Source organism: Hypanus sabinus, unplaced genomic scaffold (genome assembly GCF_030144855.1).
Source record: "Hypanus sabinus isolate sHypSab1 unplaced genomic scaffold, sHypSab1.hap1 scaffold_1493, whole genome shotgun sequence".
Lineage (NCBI taxonomy): Eukaryota > Metazoa > Chordata > Chondrichthyes > Myliobatiformes > Dasyatidae > Hypanus > Hypanus sabinus.
In genome coordinates this window covers 1-27,546 of record NW_026779568.1, presented here as the reverse complement: position 1 = coordinate 27,546, position 27,546 = coordinate 1, and the positions used below count along the sequence as shown (strand labels likewise).

General features: G+C 56.8%; 1 protein-coding gene across 1 annotated transcript in view; it reads right to left on the bottom strand.

The window, feature by feature from the left end:
• LOC132387045 (tapasin-related protein-like) overlaps positions 1–26,401 on the bottom strand; it is a gene marked incomplete at its 5' end in the record, with an annotated part of 83,634 nt that extends 57,233 nt beyond the window's left edge. The window contains 2 exons of the mRNA XM_059959420.1: positions 22,964–23,299; positions 26,130–26,401. Coding sequence (XP_059815403.1) covers positions 22,964–23,299; positions 26,130–26,401 — 608 coding nt within the window. The remainder of the gene's footprint in view (positions 1–22,963; positions 23,300–26,129) is intronic.
• Positions 26,402–27,546: the final 1,145 nt, after the last annotated feature.

The following is a 27,546-nucleotide window of genomic DNA, read 5'->3' as shown; positions in this document are numbered from 1 at the left end:
CTGTACACTGACAAGTGTCTCACAGTCCCTCTCTCTCAGGGGAGATCTGTACACTGACCGGTGTCTCTCAGTCCCTCTCTCTCAGGGGGAGATCTGTACACTGACCGGTGTCTCTCAGTCCCTCTCTCTCAGGAGGAGATCTGTACACTGACGGGTGTCTCTCAGTCCCTCTCTCTCAGGAGGAGAACTGTACACTGAGCGGTGTCTCTCAGTCCCTCTCTCTCAGGGGGAGATCTGTACACTGAGCGGTGTCTCTCAGTCCCTCTGTCTCAGGGGGAGATCTGTACACTGACCGGTGTCTCTCAGTCCCTCTCTCTCAGGGGGAGATCTGTATACTGACCGGTGTCTCTCAGTCCCTCTCTCTCTGGGGGGAATCTGTACACTGACCGGTGTCTCTCGGTCCCTCTCTCTCAGGGGGAGATCTGTACACTGACCGGTGTCTCTCAGTCCCTCTCTCTCAGGGGGAGATCTGTACACTGACCGGTGTCTCTCAGTCCCTCTCTCTCAGGGGGAGATCTGTACACTAACCGATGTCTCTCAGTCCCTCTCTCTCAGGGGGAGATCTGTACACTGACCGGTGTCTCTCAGTCCCACTCTCTCAGGGGAAGATCTGTACACTGAGCGGTGTCTCTCAGTCCCTCTCTCTCAGGGGGAGATCTGTACACTGACCTGTGTCTCTCAGTCCCTTTCTCTCAGGGAGATCTGTACACTGACCGGTGTCTCTCAGTCCCTCTCTCTCAGGGGGAGATCGGTACACTGACCGGTGTCTCTCAGTCCCTCTCTCTCGGAGGGAGATCTGTACACTGACCGGTGTCTCTCAGTCCCTCTCTCCCTGGGGGGAATCTGTACACTGACCGGTGTCTCTCAGTCCCTCTCTCTCAGGCGGAGATCGGTACACTGACCGGTGTCTCTCAGTCCCTCTCTCTCAGGGGCTGATCTGTACACTGACCGGTGTCTCTCAGGGGGGGATCTGTACACTGACCGGTGTCTCTCAGTCCCTCTCAGGGGGAGATCTGTACACTGACCGGTGTCTCTCAGTCCCTCTCTCTCAGGGGAGATCTTTACACTGACCGGTGTCTCTCAGTCCCTCTCTCTCAGGGGGAGATCTGTACACTGACCGGTGTCTCTCAGTCCCTCTCTCTCAGGGGTGATCTTTACATTGACCGGTGTCTCTCAGTCCCTCTCTCTCAGGGGAGATCTTTACACTGACCGGTGTCTCTCAGTCCCTCTCTCTCAGGGGGAGATCTGTACACTGACCGGTGTCTCTCAGTCCCTCTCTCTCAGGGGGAGATCTGTACACTGACCGGTGTCTCTCAGTCCCTCTCTCGCAGGGGAGATCTGTACACTGACCGGTGTCTCTCAGTCCCTCTCTCTCGGGGGGAGATCTGTACACTGACCGGTGTCTCACAGTCCCTCTCTCTCAGGGGAGATCTGTACACTGACCGGTGTCTCTCAGTCCCTCTCTCTCAGGGGGAGATCTGTACACTGACCGGTGTCTCACACTCCCTCTCTCTCAGGGGGAGATCTGTACACTGACCGGTGTCTCTCAGTCCCTCTCTCTCAGGGAAGATCTGTATACTGACCGGTGTCTCTCACTCTCTCTCAGGGGGAGATCTGTACACTGACCGGTGTCTCTCAGTCCCTCTCTCTCAGGGGAGATCCGTATACTGACCGGTGTCTCTCAGTCCCTCTCTCTCAGAGGGAGATCTGTACATTGACCGGTGTCTCTCAGTCCCTCTCTCTCAGGGGGAGATCTGTACACTGACCGGTCTCTCTCAGTCCCTCTCTCTCGGGGGGAGATCTGTACACTGACAAGTGTCTCACAGTCCCTCTCTCTCAGGGGAGATCTGTACACTGACCGGTGTCTCTCAGTCCCTCTCTCTCAGGGGGAGATCTGTACACTGACCGGTGTCTCTCAGTCCCTCTCTCTCAGGAGGAGATCTGTACACTGACCGGTGTCTCTCAGTCCCTCTCTCTCAGGAGGAGATCTGTACACTGAGCGGTGTCTCTCAGTCCCTCTCTCTCAGGGGGAGATCTGTACACTGAGCGGTGTCTCTCAGTCCCTCTGTCTCAGGGGGAGATCTGTACACTGACCGGTGTCTCTCAGTCCCTCTCTCTCTGGGGGGAATCTGTACACTGACCGGTGTCTCTCGGTCCCTCTCTCTCAGGGGGAGATCTGTACACTGACCGGTGTCTCTCAGTCCCTCTCTCTCAGGGGGAGATCTGTACACTGACCGGTGTCTCTCAGTCCCTCTCTCTCAGGGGGAGATCTGTACACTTACCGGTGTCTCTCAGTCCCTCTCTCTCAGGCGGAGATCTTTACACTGACCGGTGTCTCTCAGTCTCTCTCAGGGGGAGATTTGTACACTGACCGGTGTCTCTCAGTCCCTCTCTCTCAGGGGGAGATCTGTACACTGACCTGTGTCTCTCAGTCCCTTTCTCTCAGGGAGATCTGTACACTGACCGGTGTCTCTCAGTCCCTCTCTCTCAGGGGGAGATCGGTACACTGACCGGTGTCTCTCAGTCCCTCTCTCTCGGAGGGAGATCTGTACACTGACCGGTGTCTCTCAGTCCCTCTCTCCCTGGGGGGAATCTGTACACTGACCGGTGTCTCTCAGTCCCTCTCTCTCAGGCGGAGATCGGTACACTGACCGGTGTCTCTCAGTCCCTCTCTCTCAGGGGCTGATCTGTACACTGTCCGGTGTCTCTCAGGGGGGGATCTGTACACTGACCGGTGTCTCTCAGTCCCTCTCTCTCAGGGGAGATCTGTACACTGACCGGTGTCTCTCAGTCCCTCTGTCTCAGGGGGAGATCTGTACACTGACCGGTGTCTCTCAGTCCCTCTCTCTCAGGGGGAGATCTGTATACTGACCGGTGTCTCTCAGTCCCTCTCTCTCAGGGGGAGATCTGTTCACTGACCGGTGTCTCTCAGTCCCTCTCTCTCAGGGGGAGATCTGTACACTTACCGGTGTCTCTCAGTCCCTCTCTCTCAGGGGGAGATCGGTACACTGACCAGTGTCTCTCAGTCCCTCTCTCTCAGGGGGAGATCTGTACACTGACCTGTGTCTCTCAGTCCCTTTCTCTCAGGGAGATCTGTACACTGACCGGTGTCTCTCAGTCCCTCTCTCTCAGGGGGAGATCGGTACACTGACCGGTGTCTCTCAGTCCCTCTCTCTCGGAGGGAGATCTGTACACTGACCGGTGTCTCTCAGTCCCTCTCTCCCTGGGGGGAATCTGTACACTGACCGGTGTCTCTCAGTCCCTCTCTCTCAGGCGGAGATCGGTACACTGACCGGTGTCTCTCAGTCCCTCTCTCTCAGGGGCTGATCTGTACACTGACCGGTGTCTCTCAGGGGGTATCTGTACACTGACCGGTGTCTCTCAGTCCCTCTCTCTCAGGGGAGATCTGTACACTGACCGGTGTCTCTCAGTCCCTCTCTCTCAGGGGAGATCTGTACACTGACCGGTGTCTCTCAGTCCCTCTCTCTCGGGGGGAGATCTGTACACTGACCGGTGTCTCTCAGTCCCTCTCTCTCAGGGGAGATCTGTACACTGACCGGTGTCTCTCAGTCCCTCTCTCTCAGGGGGAGATCTGTACACTGACCGGTCTCTCACTCTCTCTCAGGGGGAGATCTGTACACTGACCGGTGTCTCTCAGTCCCTCTCTCTCAGGGGAGATCTGTATACTGACCGGTGTCTCTCAGTCCCTCTCTCTCAGAGGGAGATCTGTACATTGACCGGTGTCTCTCAGTCCCTCTCTCTCAGGGGGAGATCTGTACACTGACCGGTGTCTCTCAGTCCCTCTCTCTCGGGGGGAGATCTGTACACTGACAAGTGTCTCACAGTCCCTCTCTCTCAGGGGAGATCTGTACACTGACCGGTGTCTCTCAGTCCCTCTCTCTCAGGGGGAGATCTGTACACTGACCGGTGTCTCTCAGTCCCTCTCTCCCAGGAGATCTGTACACTGACCGGTGTCTCTCAGTCCCTCTCTCTCAGGAGGAGATCTGTACACTGAGCGGTGTCTCTCAGTCCCTCTCTCTCAGGGGGAGATCTGTACACTGACCGGTGTCTCTCAGTCCCTCTCTCTCAGGGGAGATCTGTACACTGACCGGTGTCTCTCAGTCCCTCTCTCTCAGGGGGAGATCTGTACACTGACCGGTGTCTCACAGTCCCTCTCTCTCAGGGGAGATCTGTACACTGACCGGTGTCTCTCAGTCCCTCTCTCTCAGGGGGAGATCTGTACACTGACCGGTGTCTCTCAGTCCCTCTCTCTCAGGGGAGATCTGTATACTGACCGGTGTCTCTCACTCTCTCTCAGTGGGAGATCTGTACACTGACCGGTGTCTCTCAGTCCCTCTCTCTCAGGGGAGATCTGTATACTGACCGGTGTCTCTCAGTCCCACTCTCTCAGGGGAGATCTGTATACTGACCTGTGTCTCTCAGTCCCTCTCTCTCAGGGGAGATCTTTACACTGACCGGTGTCTCTCACTCCCTCTCTCTCAGGGGGAGATCTGTACACTGACCGGTGTCTCTCAGTCCCTCTCTCTCAGGGGAGATCTTTACATTGACCGGTGTCTCTCAGTCCCTCTCTCTCAGGGGAGATCTTTACACTGACCGGTGTCTCTCAGTCCCTCTCTCTCAGGGGAGATCTTTACACTGACCGGTGTCTCTCAGTACCTCTCCCTCAGGGGGAGATCTGTACACTGACCGGTGTCTCTCAGTCCCTCTCTCTCAGGGGAGATCTTTACACTGACCGGTGTCTCTCAGTCCCTCTCCCTCAGGGGGAGATCTGTACACTGACCGGTGTCTCTCAGTCCCTCTCTCTCAGGGGGAGATCTGTACACTGACCGGTTTCTCTCAGTCCCTCTGTCTCAGGGGGAGATCTGTACACTGACCGGTGTCTCTCAGTCCCTCTCTCTCAGGGGGAGATCTGTATACTGACCGGTGTCTCTCAGTCCCTCTCTCTCTGGGGGGAATCTGTACACTGACCGGTGTCTCTCGGTCCCTCTCTCTCAGGAGGAGATCTGTACACTGAGCGGTGTCTCTCAGTCCCTCTCTCACAGGGGGAGATCTGTACACTGACCGGTTTCTCTCAGTCCCTCTGTCTCAGGGGGAGATCTGTACACTGACCGGTGTCTCTCAGTCCCTCTCTCTCAGGGGGAGATCTGTATACTGACCGGTGTCTCTCAGTCCCTCTCTCTCTGGGGGGAATCTGTACACTGACCGGTGTCTCTCGGTCCCTCTCTCTCAGGGGGAGATCTGTACACTGACCGGTGTCTCTCAGTCCCTCTCTCTCAGGGGGAGATCTGTACACTGACCGGTGTCTCTCAGTCCCTCTCTCTCAGGGGGAGATCTGTACACTGACCGGTGTCTCTCAGTCCCTCTCTCTCAGGCGGAGATCCGTACACTGACCGGTGTCTCTCAGTCCCTCTCTCTCAGGGGAGATCTGTATACTGACCGGTGTCTCTCAGTCCCTCTCTCTCGGAGGGAGATCTGTACACTGACCGGTGTCTCTCAGTCCCTCTCTCTCAGGGGGAGATCTGTACACTGACCGGTGTCTCTCAGTCCCTCTCTCTCAGGGGGAGATCTGTACACTGACCGGTGTCTCTCACTCTCTCTCAGGGGGAGATCTGTACACTGACCGGTGTCTCTCAGTCCCTCTCTCTCAGGGGAGATCTGTATTCTGACCGGTCTCTCAGTCCCTCTCTCTCAGGGGAGATCTGTATACTGACCTGTGTCTCTCAGTCCCTCTCTCTCAGGGGAGATCTGTACACTGACCGGTGTCTCTCAGTCCCTCTCTCTCAGGGGAGATCTGTACACTGACCGGTGTCTCTCAGTCCCTCTCTCTCGGGGGGAGATCTGTACACTGACCGGTGTCTCTCAGTCCCTCTCTCTCAGGGGAGATCTGTACACTGACCGGTGTCTCTCAGTCCCTCTCTCTCAGGGGGAGATCTGTACACTGACCGGTCTCTCACTCTCTCTCAGGGGGAGATCTGTACACTGACCGGTGTCTCTCAGTCCCTCTCTCTCAGGGGAGATCTGTATACTGACCGGTGTCTCTCAGTCCCTCTCTCTCAGAGGGAGATCTGTACATTGACCGGTGTCTCTCAGTCCCTCTCTCTCAGGGGGAGATCTGTACACTGACCGGTGTCTCTCAGTCCCTCTCTCTCGGGGGGAGATCTGTACACTGACAAGTGTCTCACAGTCCCTCTCTCTCAGGGGAGATCTGTACACTGACCGGTGTCTCTCAGTCCCTCTCTCTCAGGGGGAGATCTGTACACTGACCGGTGTCTCTCAGTCCCTCTCTCTCAGGAGGAGATCTGTACACTGACCGGTGTCTCTCAGTCCCTCTCTCTCAGGAGGAGATCTGTACACTGAGCGGTGTCTCTCAGTCCCTCTCTCTCAGGGGGAGATCTGTACACTGACCGGTGTCTCTCAGTCCCTCTCTCTCAGGGGAGATCTGTACACTGACCGGTGTCTCTCAGTCCCTCTCTCTCAGGGGGAGATCTGTACACTGACCGGTGTCTCACAGTCCCTCTCTCTCAGGGGAGATCTGTACACTGACCGGTGTCTCTCAGTCCCTCTCTCTCAGGGGGAGATCTGTACACTGACCGGTGTCTCACAGTCCCTCTCTCTCAGGGGGAGATCTGTACACTGACCGGTGTCTCTCAGTCCCTCTCTCTCAGGGGAGATCTGTATACTGACCGGTGTCTCTCACTCTCTCTCAGTGGGAGATCTGTACACTGACCGGTGTCTCTCAGTCCCTCTCTCTCAGGGGAGATCTGTATACTGACCGGTGTCTCTCAGTCCCACTCTCTCAGGGGAGATCTGTATACTGACCTGTGTCTCTCAGTCCCTCTCTCTCAGGGGAGATCTTTACACTGACCGGTGTCTCTCACTCCCTCTCTCTCAGGGGGAGATCTGTACACTGACCGGTGTCTCTCAGTCCCTCTCTCTCAGGGGAGATCTTTACATTGACCGGTGTCTCTCAGTCCCTCTCTCTCAGGGGAGATCTTTACACTGACCGGTGTCTCTCAGTCCCTCTCTCTCAGGGGAGATCTTTACACTGACCGGTGTCTCTCAGTACCTCTCCCTCAGGGGGAGATCTGTACACTGACCGGTGTCTCTCAGTCCCTCTCTCTCAGGGGAGATCTTTACACTGACCGGTGTCTCTCAGTCCCTCTCCCTCAGGGGGAGATCTGTACACTGACCGGTGTCTCTCAGTCCCTCTCTCTCAGGGGGAGATCTGTACACTGACCGGTTTCTCTCAGTCCCTCTGTCTCAGGGGGAGATCTGTACACTGACCGGTGTCTCTCAGTCCCTCTCTCTCAGGGGGAGATCTGTATACTGACCGGTGTCTCTCAGTCCCTCTCTCTCTGGGGGGAATCTGTACACTGACCGGTGTCTCTCGGTCCCTCTCTCTCAGGAGGAGATCTGTACACTGAGCGGTGTCTCTCAGTCCCTCTCTCACAGGGGGAGATCTGTACACTGACCGGTTTCTCTCAGTCCCTCTGTCTCAGGGGGAGATCTGTACACTGACCGGTGTCTCTCAGTCCCTCTCTCTCAGGGGGAGATCTGTATACTGACCGGTGTCTCTCAGTCCCTCTCTCTCTGGGGGGAATCTGTACACTGACCGGTGTCTCTCGGTCCCTCTCTCTCAGGGGGAGATCTGTACACTGACCGGTGTCTCTCAGTCCCTCTCTCTCAGGGGGAGATCTGTACACTGACCGGTGTCTCTCAGTCCCTCTCTCTCAGTGGGAGATCTGTACACTGACCGGTGTCTCTCAGTCCCTCTCTCTCAGGCGGAGATCCGTACACTGACCGGTGTCTCTCAGTCCCTCTCTCTCAGGGGAGATCTGTATACTGACCGGTGTCTCTCACTCTCTCTCAGGGGGAGATCTGTACACTGACCGGTGTCTCTCAGTCCCTCTCTCTCGGAGGGAGATCTGTACACTGACCGGTGTCTCTCAGTCCCTCTCTCTCAGGGGGAGATCTGTACACTGACCGGTGTCTCTCAGTCCCTCTCTCTCAGGGGGAGATCTGTACACTGACCGGTGTCTCTCCGTCCCTCTCTTTCAGAGTGAGATCTGTACACTGACCGGTGTCTCTCAGTCCCTCTCTCTCAGGGGGAGATCTGTATACTGACCGGTTTTTCTCCCTCTCACTCAGGGGGAGATCTGTACACTGACTGGTGTCTCTCAGTCCCTCTCTCTCAGGCGGAGATCGGTACACTGACCGGTGTCTCTCAGTCCCTCTCTCTCAGGGGGAGATCTGTACACTGACCGGTGTCTCTCAGTCCCTCTCTCTCAGGGGGAGATCTGTACACTGACCGGTGTCTCTCAGTCCCTCTCTCTCAGGGGAGATCTGTATACTGACCGGTGTCTCTCCCTCTCTCTCAGGGGGAGATCTGTACACTGACTGGTGTCTCTCAGTCCCTCTCTCTCAGGGGAGATCTGTATACTGACCGGTGTCTCTCACTCTCTCTCAGGGGGAGATCTGTACACTGACCGGTGTCTCTCAGTCCCTCTCTCTCAGGGGAGATCTGTATTCTGACCGGTGTCTCTCAGTCCCTCTCTCTCAGGGGAGATCTGTATACTGACCTGTGTCTCTCAGTCCCTCTCTCTCAGGGGAGATCTGTACACTGACCGGTGTCTCTCAGTCCCTCTCTCTCAGGGGAGATCTTTACACTGACAGGTGTCTCTCAGTCCCTCTCTCTCAGGGGGAGATCTGTACACTGACCGGTGTCTCTCAGTCCCTCTCTCTCAGGGGAGATCTTTACATTGACCGGTGTCTCTGAGTCCCTCTCTCTCAGGGGAGATCTTTACACTGACCGGTGTCTCTCAGTCCCTCTCTCTCAGGGGGAGATCTGTACACTGACCGGTGTCTCTCAGTCCCTCTCTCTCAGGGGAGATCTTTACACTGACCGGTGTCTCTCAGTCCCTCTCCCTCAGGGGGAGATCTGTACACTGACCGGTGTCTCTCAGTCCCTCTCTCTCAGGGGGAGATCTGTACACTGACCGGTGTCTCTCAGTCCCTCTCTCTCAGGGGGAGATCTGTACACTGACCGGTTTCTCACAGTCCCTCTCTCTCAGGGGGAGATCTGTACACTGACCGGTGTCTCTCAGTCCCTCTCTCTCAGGGGGAGATCTGTACACTGACCGGTGTCTCTCAGTCCCTCTCTCTCAGGGGGAGATCTGTACACTGACCGGTGTCTCTCAGTCCCTCTCTCTCAGGGGGAGATCTGTACACTGACCGGTGTCTCTCAGTCCCTCTCTCTCAGGGGAGATCTGTACACTGACCGGTGTCTCTCAGTCCCTCTCTCTCAGGGGGAGATCTGTACACTGACCGGTGTCTCTCAGTCCCTCTCTCTCAGGGGGAGATCTGTACACTGACCGGTGTCTCTCAGTCCCTCTCTCTCAGGGGAGATCTGTATACTGACCGGTGTCTCTCCCTCTCTCTCAGGGGGAGATCTGTACACTGACTGGTGTCTCTCAGTCCCTCTCTCTCAGGGGAGATCTGTATACTGACCGGTGTCTCTCACTCTCTCTCAGGGGGAGATCTGTACACTGACCGGTGTCTCTCAGTCCCTCTCTCTCAGGGGAGATCTGTATTCTGACCGGTCTCTCAGTCCCTCTCTCTCAGGGGAGATCTGTATACTGACCTGTGTCTCTCAGTCCCTCTCTCTCAGGGGAGATCTGTACACTGACCGGTGTCTCTCAGTCCCTCTCTCTCAGGGGAGATCTTTACACTGACCGGTGTCTCTCAGTCCCTCTCTCTCAGGGGGAGATCTGTACACTGACCGGTGTCTCTCAGTCCCTCTCTCTCAGGGGAGATCTTTACATTGACCGGTGTCTCTCAGTCCCTCTCTCTCAGGGGAGATCTTTACACTGACCGGTGTCTCTCAGTCCCTCTCTCTCAGGGGGAGATCTGTACACTGACCGGTGTCTCTCAGTCCCTCTCTCTCAGGGGAGATCTTTACACTGACCGGTGTCTCTCAGTCCCTCTCCCTCAGGGGGAGATCTGTACACTGACCGGTGTCTCTCAGTCCCTCTCTCTCAGGGGGAGATCTGTACACTGACCGGTGTCTCTCAGTCCCTCTCTCTCAGGGGAGATCTGTACACTGACCGGTGTCTCTCAGTCCCTCTCTCTCAGGGGGAGATCTGTACACTGACCGGTGTCTCTCAGTCCCTCTCTCTCAGGGGAGATCTGTATACTGACCAGTGTCTCTCACTCTCTCTCAGTGGGAGATCTGTACACTGACCGGTGTCTCTCAGTCCCTCTCTCTCAGGGGAGATCTGTATACTGACCGGTGTCTCTCACTCTCTCTCAGGGGGAGATCTGTACACTGACCGGTGTCTCTCAGTCCCTCTCTCTCGGAGGGAGATCTGTACACTGACCGGTGTCTCTCAGTCCCTCTCTCCCTGGGGGTAATCTGTACACTGACCGGTGTCTCGCAGTCCCTCTCTCTCAGGCGGAGATCGGTACACTGACCGGTGTCTCTCAGGGGGGGATCTGTACACTGACCGGTGTCTCTCAGTCCCTCTCTCTCAGGGGAGATCTGTACACTGACCGGTGTCTCTCAGTCCCTCTCTCTCAGGGGGAGATCTGTACACTGACCGGTGTCTCTCATGCCCTCTCTCTCAGGGGGAGATCTGTACACTGACTGGTGTCTCTCAGTCCCTCTGTCTCAGGGGGAGATCTGTACACTGACCGGTGTCTCTCAGTCCCTCTCTCTCAGGGGAGATCTGTATACTGACCGGTGTCTGTCAGTCCCTCTCTCTCAGGGGGAGATCTGTACACTGACCTGTGTCTCTCAGTCCCTCTCTCTCAGGGGAGATCTGTACACTGACCGGTGTCTCTCAGTCCCTCTCTCTCAGGGGAGATCTTTACACTGACCGGTGTCTCTCAGTCCCTCTCTCTCAGGGGGAGATCTGTACACTGACCGGTGTCTCTCAGTCCCTCTCTCTCAGGGGAGATCTTTACATTGACCGGTGTCTCTCAGTCCCTCTCTCTCAGGGGAGATCTTTACACTGACCGGTGTCTCTCAGTCCCTCTCTCTCAGGGGGAGATCTGTACACTGACCGGTGTCTCTCAGTCCCTCTCTCTCAGGGGGAGATCTGTACACTGACCGGTGTCTCTCAGTCCCTCTCTCTCAGGGGAGATCTGTACACTGACCGGTGTCTCTCAGTCCCTCTCTCTCAGGGGAGATCTGTACACTGACCGGTGTCTCTCAGTCCCTCTCTCTCAGGGGGAGATCTGTACACTGACCGGTGTCTCACAGTCCCTCTCTCTCAGGGGAGATCTGTACACTGACCGGTTTCTCTCAGTCGCTCTCTCTCAGGGGAGATCTGTATACTGACCGGTGTCTCTCCCTCTCTCTCAGGGGGAGATCTGTACACTGACTGGTGTCTCTCAGTCCCTCTCTCTCGGGGGGAGATCTGTACACTGACCGGTGTCTCTCAGTCCCTCTCTCTCAGGGGAGATCTGTACACTGACCGGTGTCTCTCAGTCCCTCTCTCTCAGGGGGAGATCTGTACACTGACTGGTGTCTCACAGTCCCTCTCTCTCAGGGGGAGATCTGTACACTGACCGGTGTCTCTCAGTCCCTCTCTCTCAGGGGAGATCTGTATACTGACCGGTGTCTCTCACTCTCTCTCAGTGGGAGATCTGTACACTGACCGGTGTCTCTCAGTCCCTCTCTCTCAGGGGAGATCTGTATACTGACCGGTGTCTCTCAGTCCCTCTCTCTCAGGGGAGATCTGTATACTGACCTGTGTCTCTCAGTCCCTCTCTCTCAGGGGAGATCTTTACACTGACCGGTGTCTCTCAGTCCCTCTCTCTCAGGGGAGATCTTTACATTGACCGGTGTCTCTCAGTCCCTCACTCTCAGGGGAGATCTTTACACTGACCGGTGTCTCTCAGTCCCTCTCTCTCAGGGGGAGATCTGTACACTGACCGGTGTCTCTCAGTCCCTCTCTCTCGGAGGGAGATCTGTACACAGACCGGTGTCTCTCAGTCCCTCTCTCTCTGGGGGGAATCTGTACACTGACCGGTGTCTCTCAGTCCCTCTCTCTCGGGGGGAGATCTGTACACTGACCGGTGTCTCTCAGTCCCTCTCTCTCAGGGGAGATCTGTACACTGACCGGTGTCTCTCAGTCCCTCTCTCTCAGGGGGAGATCTGTACACTGACCGGTGTCTGTCAGTCCCTCTCTCTCAGGGGAGATCTGTATACTGACCGGTGTCTCTCCCTCTCTCTCAGGGGGAGATCTGTACACTGACTGGTGTCTCTCAGTCCCTCTCTCTCGGGGGGAGATCTGTACACTGACCGGTGTCTCTCAGTCCCTCTCTCTCAGGGGAGATCTGTACACTGACCGGTGTCTCTCAGTCCCTCTCTCTCAGGGGGAGATCTGTACACTGACCGGTGTCTCACAGTCCCTCTCTCTCAGTGGGAGATCTGTACACTGACCGGTGTCTCTCAGTCCCTCTCTCTCAGGGGAGATCTGTATACTGACCGGTGTCTCTCAGTCCCTCTCTCTCAGGGGAGATCTGTATACTGACCTGTGTCTCTCAGTCCCTCTCTCTCAGGGGAGATCTTTACACTGACCGGTGTCTCTCAGTCCCTCTCTCTCAGGGGGAGATCTGTACACTGACCGGTGTCTCTCAGTCCCTCTCTCTCAGGGGAGATCTTTACATTGACCGGTGTCTCTCAGTCCCTCTCTCTCAGGGGAGATCTTTACACTGACCGGTGTCTCTCAGTCCCTCTCTCTCAGGGGGAGATCTGTACACTGACCGGTGTCTCTCAGTCCCTCTCTCTCAGGGGAGATCTTTACACTGACCGGTGTCTCTCAGTCCCTCTCCCTCAGGGGGAGATCTGTACACTGACCGGTGTCTCTCAGTCCCTCTCTCTCAGGGGGAGATCTGTACACTGACCGGTGTCTCTCAGTCCCTCACTCTCAGGGGAGATCTTTACATTGACCGGTGTCTCTCAGTCCCTCTCTCTCAGGGGAGATCTTTACACTGACCGGTGTCTCTCAGTCCCTCTCTCTCAGGGGGAGATCTGTACACTGACCGGTGTCTCTCAGTCCCTCTCTCTCAGGGGAGATCTTTACACTGACCGGTGTCTCTCAGTCCCTCTCCCTCAGGGGGAGATCTGTACACTGACCGGTGTCTCTCAGTCCCTCTCTCTCAGGGGAGATCTGCACATTGACCGGTGTCTCTCAGTCCCTCTCTCTCAGGGGGAGATCTGTACACTGACTGGTGTCTCTCAGTCCCTCTCTCTCAGGAGGAGATCTGTACACTGAGCGGTGTCTCTCAGTCCCTCTCTCACAGGGGGAGATCTGTACACTGACCGGTGTCTCTCAGTCCCTCTCTCAGGGGGAGATCTGTACACTGACCGGTGTCTCTCAGTCCCTCTGTCTCAGGGGGAGATCTGTACACTGACCGGTGTCTCTCAGTCCCTCTCTCTCAGGGGGAGATCTGTATACTGACCGGTGTCTCTCAGTCCCTCTCTCTCTGGGGGGAATCTGTACACTGACCGGTGTCTCTCGGTCCCTCTCTCTCAGGGGGAGATCTGTACACTGACCGGTGTCTCTCAGTCCCTCTCTCTCAGGGGGAGATCTGTACACTGACCGGTGTCTCTCAGTCCCTCTCTCTCAGGGGGAGATCTGTACACTGACCGGTGTCTCTCAGTCCCTCTCTCTCAGGCGGAGATCCGTACACTGACCGGTGTCTCTCAGTCCCTCTCTCTCAGGGGAGATCTGTATACTGACCGGTGTCTCTCACTCTCTCTCAGGGGGAGATCTGTACACTGACCGGTGTCTCTCAGTCCCTCTCTCTCTGGGGGGAATCTGTACACTGACCGGTGTCTCTCAGTCCCTCTCTCTCAGGCGGAGATCGGTACACTGACCGGTGTCTCTCAGTCCCTCTCTCTCAGGGGGAGATCTGTACACTGACCGGTGTCTCTCAGTCCCTCTCTCTCAGGGGGAGATCTGTACACTGACCGGTGTCTCTCCGTCCCTCTCTTTCAGGGTGAGATCTGTACACTGACCGGTGTCTCTCAGTCCCTCTCTCTCAGGGGGAGATATGTATACTGACCGGTGTTTCTCCCTCTCTCTCAGGGGGAGATCTGTACACTGACTGGTGTCTCTCAGTCCCTCTCTCTCAGGCGGAGATCGGTACACTGACCGGTGTCTCTCAGTCCCTCTCTCTCAGGGGGAGATCTGTACACTGACCGGTGTCTCTCAGTCCCTCTTTCTCAGGGGGAGATCTGTACACTGACCGGTGTCTCTCAGTCCCTCTCTCTCAGGGGAGATCTGTATACTGACCGGTGTCTCTCCCTCTCTCTCAGGGGGAGATCTGTACACTGACTGGTGTCTCTCAGTCCCTCTCTCTCAGGGGAGATCTGTATACTGACCGGTGTCTCTCACTCTCTCTCAGGGGGAGATCTGTACACTGACCGGTGTCTCTCAGTCCCTCTCTCTCAGGGGAGATCTGTATTCTGACCGGTGTCTCTCAGTCCCTCTCTCTCAGGGGAGATCTGTATACTGACCTGTGTCTCTCAGTCCCTCTCTCTCAGGGGAGATCTGTACACTGACCGGTGTCTCTCAGTCCCTCTCTCTCAGGGGAGATCTTTACACTGACCGGTGTCTCTCAGTCCCTCTCTCTCAGGGGGAGATCTGTACACTGACCGGTGTCTCTCAGTCCCTCTCTCTCAGGGGAGATCTTTACATTGACCGGTGTCTCTCAGTCCCTCTCTCTCAGGGGAGATCTTTACACTGACCGGTGTCTCTCAGTCCCTCTCTCTCAGGGGGAGATCTGTACACTGACCGGTGTCTCTCAGTCCCTCTCTCTCAGGGGAGATCTTTACACTGACCGGTGTCTCTCAGTCCCTCTCCCTCAGGGGGAGATCTGTACACTGACCGGTGTCTCTCAGTCCCTCTCTCTCAAGGGGAGATCTGTACACTGACCGGTGTCTCTCAGTCCCTCTCTCTCAGGGGGAGATCTGTACACTGACCGGTGTCTCTCAGTCCCTCTCTCTCAGGGGGAGATCTGTACACTGACCGGTGTCTCTCAGTCCCTCTCTCTCAGGGGGAGATCTGTACACTGACCGGTGTCTCTCAGTCCCTCTCTCTCAGGGGGAGATCTGTACACTGACCGGTGTCTCTCAGTCCCTCTCTCTCAGGGGAGATCTGTATACTGACCGGTGTCTCTCAGTCCCTCTCTCTCAGGGGAGATCTGTACACTGACTGGTGTCTCTCAGTCCCTCTCTCTCAGGGGGAGATCTGTACACTGACTGGTGTCTCTCAGTCCCTCTCTCTCAGGGGAGATCTGTATACTGACCGGTGTCTCTCACTCTCTCTCAGGGGGAGATCTGTACACTGACCGGTGTCTCTCAGTCCCTCTCTCTCAGGGGGAGATCTGTATTCTGACCGGTGTCTCTCAGTCCCTCTCTCTCAGGGGAGATCTGTATACTGACCTGTGTCTCTCAGTCCCTCTCTCTCAGGGGAGATCTGTACACTGACCGGTGTCTCTCAGTCCCTCTCTCTCAGGGGAGATCTTTACACTGACCGGTGTCTCTCAGTCCCTCTCTCTCAGGGGGAGATCTGTACACTGACCGGTGTCTCTCAGTCCCTCTCTCTCAGGGGAGATCTTTACACTGACCGGTGTCTCTCAGTCCCTCTCTCTCAGGGGAGATCTTTACACTGACCGGTGTCTCTCAGTCCCTCTCTCTCAGGGGGAGATCTGTACACTGACCGGTGTCTCTCAGTCCCTCTCTCTCAGGGGAGATCTTTACACTGACCGGTGTCTCTCAGTCCCTCTCCCTCAGGGGGAGATCTGTACACTGACCGGTGTCTCTCAGTCCCTCTCTCTCAGGGGGAGATCTGTACACTGACCGGTGTCTCTCAGTCCCTCTCTCTCAGGGGGAGATCTGTACACTGACCGGTGTCTCTCAGTCCCTCTCTCTCAGGGGGAGATCTGTACACTGACCGGTGTCTCTCAGTCCCTCTCTCTCAGGGGAGATCTGTACACTGACCGGTGTCTCTCAGTCCCTCTCTCTCAGGGGGAGATCTGTACACTGACCGGTGTCTCTCAGTCCCTCTCTCTCAGGGGAGATCTGTACACTGACCGGTGTCTCTCAGTCCCTCTCTCTCAGGGGGAGATCTGTACACTGACCGGTGTCTCACAGTCCCTCTCTCTCAGGGGGAGATCTGTACACTGACCGGTGTCTCACAGTCCCTCTCTCTCAGGGGGAGATCTGTATACTGACCGGTGTCTCTCCCTCTCTCTCAGGGGGAGATCTGTACACTGACTGGTGTCTCTCAGTCCCTCTCTCTCAGGGGAGATCTGTATACTGACCGGTGTCTCTCACTCTCTCTCAGGGGGAGATCTGTACACTGACCGGTGTCTCTCAGTCCCTCTCTCTCAGGGGAGATCTGTATACTGACCGGTGTCTCTCAGTCCCTCTCTCTCAGGGGAGATCTGTATACTGACCTGTGTCTCTCAGTCCCTCTCTCTCAGGGGAGATCTGTACACTGACCGTTGTCTCTCAGTCCCTCTCTCTCAGGGGAGATCTTTACACTGACCAGTGTCTCTCAGTCCCTCTCTCTCAGGGGGAGATCTGTACACTGACCGGTGTCTCTCAGTCCCTCTCTCTCAGGGGAGATCTTTACATTGACCGGTGTCTCTCAGTCCCTCTCTCTCAGGGAAGATCTTTACACTGACCGGTGTCTCTCAGTCCCTCTCTCTCAGGGGGAGATCTGTACACTGACCGGTGTCTCTCAGTCCCTCTCTCTCAGGGGAGATCTTTACACTGACCGGTGTCTCTCAGTCCCTCTCCCTCAGGGGGAGATCTGTACACTGACCGGTGTCTCTCAGTCCCTCTCTCTCAGGGGGAGATCTGTACACTGACCGGTGTCTCTCAGTCCCTCTCTCTCAGGGGGAGATCTGTACACTGACCGGTGTCTCTCAGTCCCTCTCTCTCAGGGGAGATCTTTACATTGACCGGTGTCTCTCAGTCCCTGTCTCTCAGGGGAGATCTTTTCACTGACCGGTGTCTCTCAGTCCCTCTCTCTCAGGGGGAGATCTGTACACTGAGCAGTGTCTCTCAGTCCCTCTCTCTCAGGGGGAGATCTGTACACTGACCGGTGTCTCTCAGTCCCTCTCTCTCAGGGGAGATCTGTACACTGACCGGTGTCTCTCAGTCCCTCTCTCTCAGGGGAGATCTTTACACTGACCGGTGTCTCTCAGTCCCTCTCTCTCAGGGGAGATCTTTACACTGACCGGTGTCTCTCAGTCCCTCTCTCTCAGGGGGAGATCTGTACACTGACCGGTGTCTCTCAGTCCCTCTCTCTCAGGGGAGATCTTTACATTGACCGGTGTCTCTCAGTCCCTCTCTCTCAGGGGAGATCTTTACACTGACCGGTGTCTCTCAGTCCCTCTCTCTCAGGGGGAGATCTGTACACTGACCGGTGTCTCTCAGTCCCTCTCTCTCAGGGGAGATCTGTATACTGACCGGTGTCTCTCCCTCTCTCTCAGGGGGAGATCTGTACACTGACTGGTGTCTCTCAGTCCCTCTCTCTCAGGGGAGATCTGTATACTGACCGGTGTCTCTCACTCTCTCTCAGGGGGAGATCTGTACACTGACCGGTGTCTCTCAGTCCCTCTCTCTCAGGGGAGATCTGTATTCTGACCGGTGTCTCTCAGTCCCTCTCTCTCAGGGGAGATCTGTATACTGACCTGTGTCTCTCAGTCCCTCTCTCTCAGGGGAGATCTGTACACTGACCGGTGTCTCTCAGTCCCTCTCTCTCAGGGGAGATCTTTACACTGACCGGTGTCTCTCAGTCCCTCTCTCTCAGGGGGAGATCTGTACACTGACCGGTGTCTCTCAGTCCCTCTCTCTCAGGGGAGATCTTTACATTGACCGGTGTCTCTCAGTCCCTCTCTCTCAGGGGAGATCTTTACACTGACCGGTGTCTCTCAGTCCCTCTCTCTCAGGGGGAGATCTGTACACTGACCGGTGTCTCTCAGTCCCTCTCTCTCAGGGGAGATCTTTACACTGACCGGTGTCTCTCAGTCCCTCTCCCTCAGGGGGAGATCTGTACACTGACCGGTGTCTCTCAGTCCCTCTCTCTCAAGGGGAGATCTGTACACTGACCGGTGTCTCTCAGTCCCTCTCTCTCAGGGGGAGATCTGTACACTGACCGGTGTCTCTCAGTCCCTCTCTCTCAGGGGGAGATCTGTACACTGACCGGTGTCTCTCAGTCCCTCTCTCTCAGGGGGAGATCTGTACACTGACCGGTGTCTCTCAGTCCCTCTCTCTCAGGGGGAGATCTGTACACTGACCGGTGTCTCTCAGTCCCTCTCTCTCAGGGGAGATCTGTATACTGACCGGTGTCTCTCAGTCCCTCTCTCTCAGGGGAGATCTGTACACTGACTGGTGTCTCTCAGTCCCTCTCTCTCAGGGGGAGATCTGTACACTGACTGGTGTCTCTCAGTCCCTCTCTCTCAGGGGAGATCTGTATACTGACCGGTGTCTCTCACTCTCTCTCAGGGGGAGATCTGTACACTGACCGGTGTCTCTCAGTCCCTCTCTCTCAGGGGGAGATCTGTATTCTGACCGGTGTCTCTCAGTCCCTCTCTCTCAGGGGAGATCTGTATACTGACCTGTGTCTCTCAGTCCCTCTCTCTCAGGGGAGATCTGTACACTGACCGGTGTCTCTCAGTCCCTCTCTCTCAGGGGAGATCTTTACACTGACCGGTGTCTCTCAGTCCCTCTCTCTCAGGGGAGATCTTTACACTGACCGGTGTCTCTCAGTCCCTCTCTCTCAGGGGAGATCTTTACACTGACCGGTGTCTCTCAGTCCCTCTCTCTCAGGGGGAGATCTGTACACTGACCGGTGTCTCTCAGTCCCTCTCTCTCAGGGGAGATCTTTACACTGACCGGTGTCTCTCAGTCCCTCTCTCTCAGGGGGAGATCTGTACACTGACCGGTGTCTCTCAGTCCCTCTCTCTCAGGGGGAGATCTGTACACTGACCGGTGTCTCTCAGTCCCTCTCTCTCAGGGGGAGATCTGTACACTGACCGGTGTCTCTCAGTCCCTCTCTCTCAGGGGAGATCTGTACACTGACCGGTGTCTCTCAGTCCCTCTCTCTCAGGGGGAGATCTGTACACTGACCGGTGTCTCTCAGTCCCTCTCTCTCAGGGGAGATCTGTACACTGACCGGTGTCTCTCAGTCCCTCTCTCTCAGGGGGAGATCTGTACACTGACCGGTGTCTCTCAGTCCCTCTCTCTCAGGGGGTGATCTGTACACTGACCGGTGTCTCTCAGTCCCTCTCTCTCAGGGGGAGATCTGTACACTGACCGGTGTCTCTCAGTCCCTCTCTCTCAGGGGAGATCTGTACACTGACCGGTGTCTCTCAGTCCCTCTCTCTCAGGGGGAGATCTGTACACTGATCGGTGTCCCTCAGTCCCTCACTCTCAGGGGGAGATCTGTACACTGACCGGTGTCTCTCAGTCCCTCTCTCTCAGGGGGAGATCTGTACACTGACCAGTGTCTCTCAGTCCCTCTCTCTCAGGGGGAGATCTGTACACTGACCGGTGTCTCTCAGTCCCTCTCTCTCTGGGGAGATCTGTACACTGACCGGTGTCTCTCAGTCCCTCTCTCTCAGGGGGAGATCTGTACACTGACCGGTGTCTCTCAGTCCCTCTCTCTCTGGGGGAGATCTGTACACTGACCGGTGTCTCTCAGTCCCTCTCTCTCTGGGGGAGATCTGTACACTGACCGATGTCTCTCAGTCCCTCTCTCTCAGGGGGAGATCTGTACACTGACCGGTGTCTCTCAGTCCCTCTCTCTCAGGGGGTGATCTGTGCACTGACCGGTGTCTCTCAGTCCCTCTCTCTCTGGGGGAGATCTGTACACTGACCGGTGTCTCTCAGTCCCTCTCTCTCAGGGGGAGATCTGTACACTGACCGGTGTCTCTCTGTCCCTCTCTCTCAGGGGGAGATCTGTACACTGACCGGTGTCTCTCAGTCCCTCTCTCTCAGGGGGAGATCTGTACACTGACCGGTGTCTCTCAGTCCCTCTCTCTCTGGGGGAGATCTGTACACCGACCGGTGTCTCTCAGTCCCTCTCTCTCTGGGGGAGATCTGTACACCGACCAGTGTCTCTCAGTCCCTCTCTCTCAGGGGGAGATCTGTACACTGACCGGTGTCTCTCAGTCCCTCTCTCTCAGGGGGAGATCTGTACACTGACCGGTGTCTCTCAGTCCCTCTCTCTCAGGGGGAGATCTGTACACCGACCAGTGTCTCTCAGTCCCTCTCTCTCTGAGGGGAGATCTGTACACCGACCGGTGTCTCTCAGTCCCTCTCTCTCTGAGGGGAGATCTGTACACTGACCGGTGTCTCTCTGTCCCTCTCTCTCAGGGGGAGATCTGTACACTGACCGGTGTCTCTCAGTCCCTCTTCTCGTGGGAGATCTGTACACTGACCGGTGTCTCTCAGTCCCTCTCTCTCAGGGGGAGATCTGTACACTGACCGGTGTCTCTCAGTCCCTCTCTCTCAGGGGGAGATCTGTACACTGACCGGTGTCCCTCAGTCCCTCTCTCTCAGGGAGAGATCTGTACACTGACCGGTGTCTCTCAGTCCCTCTCTCTCAGGGGGAGATTGTACACTGACCGGTGTCCCTCAGTCCCTCTCTCTCAGGGGGAGATCTGTACACTGACCGGTGTCTCTCAGTCCCTCTCTCTCAGGGGAGATCTGTACACTGACCGGTGTCTCTCAGTCCCTCTCTCTCAGGGGGAGATCTGTACACTGACCGGTGTCCCTCAGTCCCTCTCTCTCAGGGGGAGATCTGTCCACTGACCGGTGTCTCTCAGTCCCTCTCTCTCAGGGGAGATCTGTACACTGACCAGTGTCTCTCAGTCCCTCTCTCTCAGGGGAGATCTGTACACTGACCAGTGTCTCTCAGTCCCTCTCTCTCAGGGGAGATCTGTATACTGACCGGTGTCTCTCAGTCCCTCTCTCTCAGGGGAGATCTGTATACTGACCGGTGTCTCTCAGTCCCTCTCTATCAGGGGGAGATCTGTACACTGACCGGTGTCTCTCAGTCCCTCTCTCTCAGGGGGAGATCTGTACACTGACCGGTGTCTCTCAGTCCCTCTCTCTCAGGGGAGATCTGTATACTGACCGGTGTCTCTCAGTCCCTCTCTCTCAGGGGGAGATCTGTACACTGACCGGTGTCTCTCTGTCCCTCTCTCTCAGGGGGAGATCTGTACACTGACCGGTGTCTCTCAGTCCCTCTCTCTCAGGGGGAGATCTGTACACCGACCGGTGTCTCTCAGTCCCTCTCTCTCTGGGGGAGATCTGTACACCGACCGGTGTCTCTCAGTCCCTCTCTCTCAGGGGGAGATCTGTACACTGACCGGTGTCTCTCAGTCCCTCTCTCTCAGGGGGAGATCTGTACACCGACCGGTGTCTCTCAGTCCCTCTCTCTCTGAGGGGAGATCTGTACACCGACCGGTGTCTCTCAGTCCCTCTCTCTCTGAGGGGAGATCTGTACACTGACCGGTGTCTCTCTGTCCCTCTCTCTCAGGGGGAGATCTGTACACTGACCGGTGTCTCTCAGTCCCTCTCTCTCAGGGGAGATCTGTACACTGACCGGTGTCTCTCAGTCCCTCTCTCTCAGGGGGAGATCTGTACACTGACCGGTGTCCCTCAGTCCCTCTCTCTCAGGGGGAGATCTGTCCACTGACCGGTGTCTCTCAGTCCCTCTCTCTCAGGGGAGGTCTGTACACTGACCAGTGTCTCTCAGTCCCTCTCTCTCAGGGGAGATCTGTACACTGACCAGTGTCTCTCAGTCCCTCTCTCTCAGGGGAGATCTGTATACTGACCGGTGTCTCTCAGTCCCTCTCTCTCGGGGAAATCTGTACACTGACCGGTGTCTCTCAGTCCCTCTCTCTCAGGGGAGATCTGTATACTGACCGGTGTCTCTCAGTCCCTCTCTCTCAGGGGGAGATCTGTACACTGACCGATGTCTCTCAGTCCCTCTCTCTCAGGGGGAGATCTGTACGCTGACCTGTGTCTCTCAGTCCCTCTCTCTCAGGGGAGGTCTGTACACTGACCAGTGTCTCTCAGTCCCTCTCTCTCAGGGGAGATCTGTACACTGACCAGTGTCTCTCAGTCCCTCTCTCTCAGGGGAGATCTGTATACTGACCGGTGTCTCTCAGTCCCTCTCTCTCAGGGGAGATCTGTATACTGACCGGTGTCTCTCAGTCCCTCTCTATCAGGGGGAGATCTGTACACTGAACGGTGTCTCTCAGTCCCTCTCTCTCAGGGGGAGATCTGTACACTGACCGGTGTCTCTCAGTCCCTCTCTCTCAGGTGGAGATCTGTACACTGACCGGTGTCTCTCAGTCCCTCTCTCTCAGGGGAGATCTGTATACTGACCGGTGTCTCTCAGTCCCTCTCTCTCAGGGGGAGATCTGTACACTGACCGGTGTCTCTCAGTCCCTCTCTCTCAGGGGGAGATCTGTACACTGACCGGTGTCTCTCAGTCCCTCTCTCTCAGGGGGAGATCTGTACACTGACCGGTGTCTCTCAGTCCCTCTCTCTCAGGGGAGATCTGTATACTGACCGGTGTCTCTCAGTCCCTCTCTCTCAGGGGGAGATCTGTACACTGACCGGTGTCTCTCAGTCCCTCTCTCTCAGGGGAGATCTGTATACTGACCGGTGTCTCTCAGTCCCTCTCTCTCAGGGGGAGATCTGTATACTGACCGGTGTCTCTCAGTCCCTCTCTCTCAGGGGGAGATCTGTACACTGAGCAGTGTCTCTCAGTCCCTCTCTCTCAGGGGGAGATCTGTATGCTGACCTGTGTCTCACAGGTCTCTTTCCTGGCAGAGGGAGCCTCACTCTGCAATGGGGAGAGACTCAGCAGGTGTGATAGGGAGTAATGGAGGTGTGACTCACCCATGACCTCGATCAGGCTGGTCTGCTGTGCCTGCCCGTACGGGCCCATCACCGCACAGATGTACGTTCCCTCCTCGCGTACGCCCACCCTGTCGAGATGCAGCGAGAGGAGGCCCTCGTTCCGGGCCCGGCCCGCGTCCACCAAGGCCCCCTCGGCCTCCTGCCGGCCCTCCCCGCCCGAGATCACGTAGAGCCGACGGCCCGCGCCCTGGTGCTGCAGCCTCCACTCGGCCGAGAGCTGGGGTCCCCAGAGCCCCTCCTGGGCGCAGTGCGCCTGCACGGGGCGGCCCAGACGGGTCCGGATCCTCGACGTCCGAGTGTGAACGAGGAACTCGACTGGGGAGAGAGGAGAGGCGCCGCAGTGAGGGCGGGAGGTGAACGCCTCTTCCCTTCCCGCTCCCTTGTACTCCAAACACCGCCCCCCCTCTCCCCCTCCTGAAACCTTACAAATACCCCTCCTTACCACCCCAGCTGCCGCCCACCCTCCCTACCTTCCCCCACTCCTCCCTCTTCCACCGTCCCTCCTCCGAACTCGGAGTCTCTCACATCGAGCCTGCCCCGCCGTTGGATAAGGTAGCACAGCTGATCAGGCCACGGTCTCACCTCCACCAACCTGCCCTTTCCCCATACCCCTTAATTCCCCTCCTATGCAAAGTTCTACACAACCTGGCCTGAAATATATTCACCGAGGCAGCCCCCACTGCTTCACGGGGCAGAGAATTCCACAGGGTCACCCCCCCCTGGGAAAAGCAGTCCCTCCTCATCTCCGTCCCAAATCCTCTCCCCCGAATCTTGAGGCTCTGTCCCCTAGTCTCACCTACCAGAGGGATCGACTTTCCTGCCTCGATCTTATCTGTCCCTCTGATAATTCTGTAAGTTTCCATAAGGTCTCCTCTCATCCTTCCGAATCCCAGCCAGTACAGTCCTAGGCAACTCGATACCCTAAAGGTTAGCCACCAAATGTACTGCCCTGAATCCTGAGCCTGTGTCCCTTAATTCTGTTCTCACCGAATTGCGTTCCCTCCCTTCGCCTGTACTCTCTCTTCATCCTTCACCCCTCTCTGTCGAACATTTTCACTTCCCTCGTCTCCACCTTTCTCTTCACTCGCTCACTTAACTGCCCTCTCCCTCTCACTCCTTCTCTCTCCCTCCCTCTCTCTCCCCCCTCCCTCTCTCGCTCTCCCTCTCCCTCTCTCTCCCAAACCCACACCTCTCACTCTTTCTCCACTCCCCCAACCACACAGCTCTCTGCCCCTCTCAACCTGACCCCCGGCCGCTCTCGGACCGCAAGACCACGAGACGTGGGCGCCGAACGAGGCCGTTCCGCCCGCCGAGTCTGCCCCGCCGATCCCGGATCCCACACGACACCCTTAGACCGGACGTCTCGCCCTGTCCCTCGACGCCCGGACCGATCAGGGAGAGGATCGACCTCCCGCCACGGGTTCGGCCTCCACCGATCCACCGCTCTATTCCCAAAATAGTCCTCCTCACCGCCCCCCCGTTCTAAAAAGTGGCCCCTCGATTTTGAGTCTGTGCCCTCCAGTTCTGGACACCCCCACCACAGGAAACATCCTCTCCACATCCACTCTATCTGTGTCCTTTGGTCCTGGACTCCCCCAGTATAGGAAACATCCTCTTCACATCCACTCTGTCTGTGTCCTCTGGTCCTAGACTCCCCCACTACCGAAAACATCCTCTCCACATCCACTCTATCTGTGTCCTCTGGTCCCAGACTCCCCCACAATAGGAAACATCCTCTTCACATCCACTCTGTCTGTGTCCTCTGGTCCTAGACTCCCCCACTATAGGAAACATCTTCTCCACATCCACTCTATCTGTGTCCTCTGGTCCTAGACTCCCCCACTATAGGAAACATCCTCTCCACATCCACTCTATCTGTGTCCTCTGGTCCTACACTCCCCCACTATAGGAAACATCCTCTCCACATCCACTCTATCTGTGTCCTCTGGTCCTAGACTCCCCCACTACAGGAAACATCCTCTCCACATCCACTCTATCTGTGTCCTCTGGTCCTAGACTCCCCCAGTACAGGAAACATCCACTCCACATCCACTCTATCTGTGTCCTCTCGTCCTCGACTCCTCCACTATAGGAAACATCCTCTCCACATCCACTATATCTGTGTCCTCTGGTCCTAGACCTCCCCACTATAGGAAACAACCTCTCCACATCCACTCTATCTATGTCCTCTGGTCCTAGAATCCCCCACTACAGGAAACATCCTCTCCACATCCACTCTATCTGTGTCCTCTGGTCCTAGACTCCCCCACTACAGGAAACATCCTCTCCAACTGTGTCCTCTGGTCCTAGACTCCCCCACTACAGGAAACATCCTCTCCACATCCACTCTATCTGTGTCCTCTGGTCCTAGACCTCCCCACTATAGGAAACAACCTCTCCACATCCACTCTATCTATGTCCTCTGGTCCTAGACTCCCCCACTACAGGAAACATCCTCTCCACATCCACTCTATCTGTGTCCTCTGGTCCTAGACTCCCCCACTACAGGAAACATCCTCTCCAACTGTGTCCTCTGGTCCTAGACTCCCCCACTACAGGAAACATCCTCTCCACATCCACTCTATCTGTGTCCTCTGGTCCTAGACTCCCCCACTACAGGAAACATCCTCTCCACATCCACTCTATCTGTGTCCTCTGGTCCTAGACTCCCCCACTACAGGAAACATCCTCTCCACATCCACTCTATCTGTGTCCTCTGGTCCTAGACTCCCCCACTGCAGGAAACATCCTCTCCACATCCACTCTCTCTGTGTCCTCTGGTCCTAGACTCCCCCACTATAGGAAACATCCTCTCCACATCCACTCTATCTGTGTCCTCTGGTCATAGACTCCCCCACTACAGGAAACATCCTCTCCACATCCACTCTGTCCAGTCCTATCAACGGTGGATAGTTTTCAACGAGATCGCCTTCTTTTTCCATATTCCTGCGGGTACAGGCCCAAACGCTGCTCGTGTTAACCCCTTCACTCCCGGAATCACGACCGTGACCCTCCTCTGGTCTCCCTGACGACGACACATCCCTCCTGGGCCACGAATCTCTCTCGACAACACTCCCAAGTGCGACCTGACCAGTGTCTCTGAAGGCCTCCTCCTCCTCCCTCTCCCACAGCTCCAGACCATTACCTGCGGTGGGAAGCACCCTGGAGTCCGCTCGCTGGCCCACCAGCATCAGCGTCATGCCCAGGTTGGAGGCGGGCAGCTGCAGGCTGGCGAGGTACCTCCGTCCGGTCTCCCCCTCGCCGTCCCCGTGCAGAGCCCCGACCTCGCAATCCACCTGGTCACCGGCGCAGTCAGCGTGAAACCAGGCATCCCCGTCCGGGATCGACACTCCGGAGGCTGGGGGTGGGGGGAGAGAGAGGCTGTGAGACAGAGGGACAGGGAGGGGGAGAGAGAGGCTGTGAGACAGAGGGACAGGGGAGGGGGGAGAGAGAGGCTGTGAGACAGAGGGACGGGGAGAGGGGAGAGAGAGGCTGTGAGACAGAGGGACAGGGGTGGGGGAGAGAGAGGCTGTGAGACAGAGGGACAGGGGTGGGGGAGAGAGAGGCTGTGAGACAGAGGGACAGGGGAGGGGGAGTCAAGGGGTGGGGGGAGAGAGAGGCTGAGAGACAGAGGGACAGGGAGGGGGAGAGAGAGGCTGTGAGACAGAGGGACAGGGGAGGGGGAGAGAGAGGCTGTGAGACAGAGGGACAGGGGAGGGGGAGTCAAGGGGTGGGGGGAGAGAGAGGCTGTGAGACAGAGGGACAGGGAGGGGGAGAGAGAGGCTGTGAGACAGAGGGACAGGGGAGGGGGAGAGAGAGGCTGTGAGACAGAGGGACAGGGGTGGGGGAGAGAGAGGCTGTGAGAGCGGGACAGGGGAGGGGGAGAGAGAGGCTGTGAGACAGGGACAGGGGAGGGGGGAGAGAGAGGCTGTGAGACAGAGGGACAGGGGAGGGGGAGAGAGAGGCTGTGAGACAGAGGGACAGGGGTGGGGGGAGAGAGAGGCTGTGAGACAGAGGGACAGGGGAGGGGAGTCAAGGGGTGGGGGAAAGAGAGGCTGTGAGACAGAGGGACAGGGGTGGGGGAGAGAGAGGCTGTGAGACAGAGGGACAGGGCTGGGGAGAGAGAGGCTGTGAGACAGAGGGACGGGGGAGGGGGAGAGAGAGGCTGTGAGACAGAGGGACAGGGGAGGGGGAGAGAGAGGCTGTGAGACAGAGGGACAGGGGAGGGGGAGAGAGAGGCTGTGAGACAGGGACAGGGGAGGGGGAGAGAGAGGCTGTGAGACAGAGGGACAGGGGAGGGGGAGAGAGAGGCTGTGAGAGAGGGACAGGGGAGGGGGAGAGAGAGGCTGTGAGACAGAGGGACAGGGAGGGGGAGAGAGAGGCTGTGAGACAGAGGGACGAGGGAGGGGGAGAGAGAGGCTGTGAGACAGAGGGACAGGGGAGGGGGGAGAGAGAGGCTGTGAGACAGAGGGACAGGGGTGGGGGGAGAGAGAGGCTGTGAGAGAGGGACAGGGGTGGGGGGAGAGAGAGGCTGTGAGACACAGGGACAGGGGTGGGGGGAG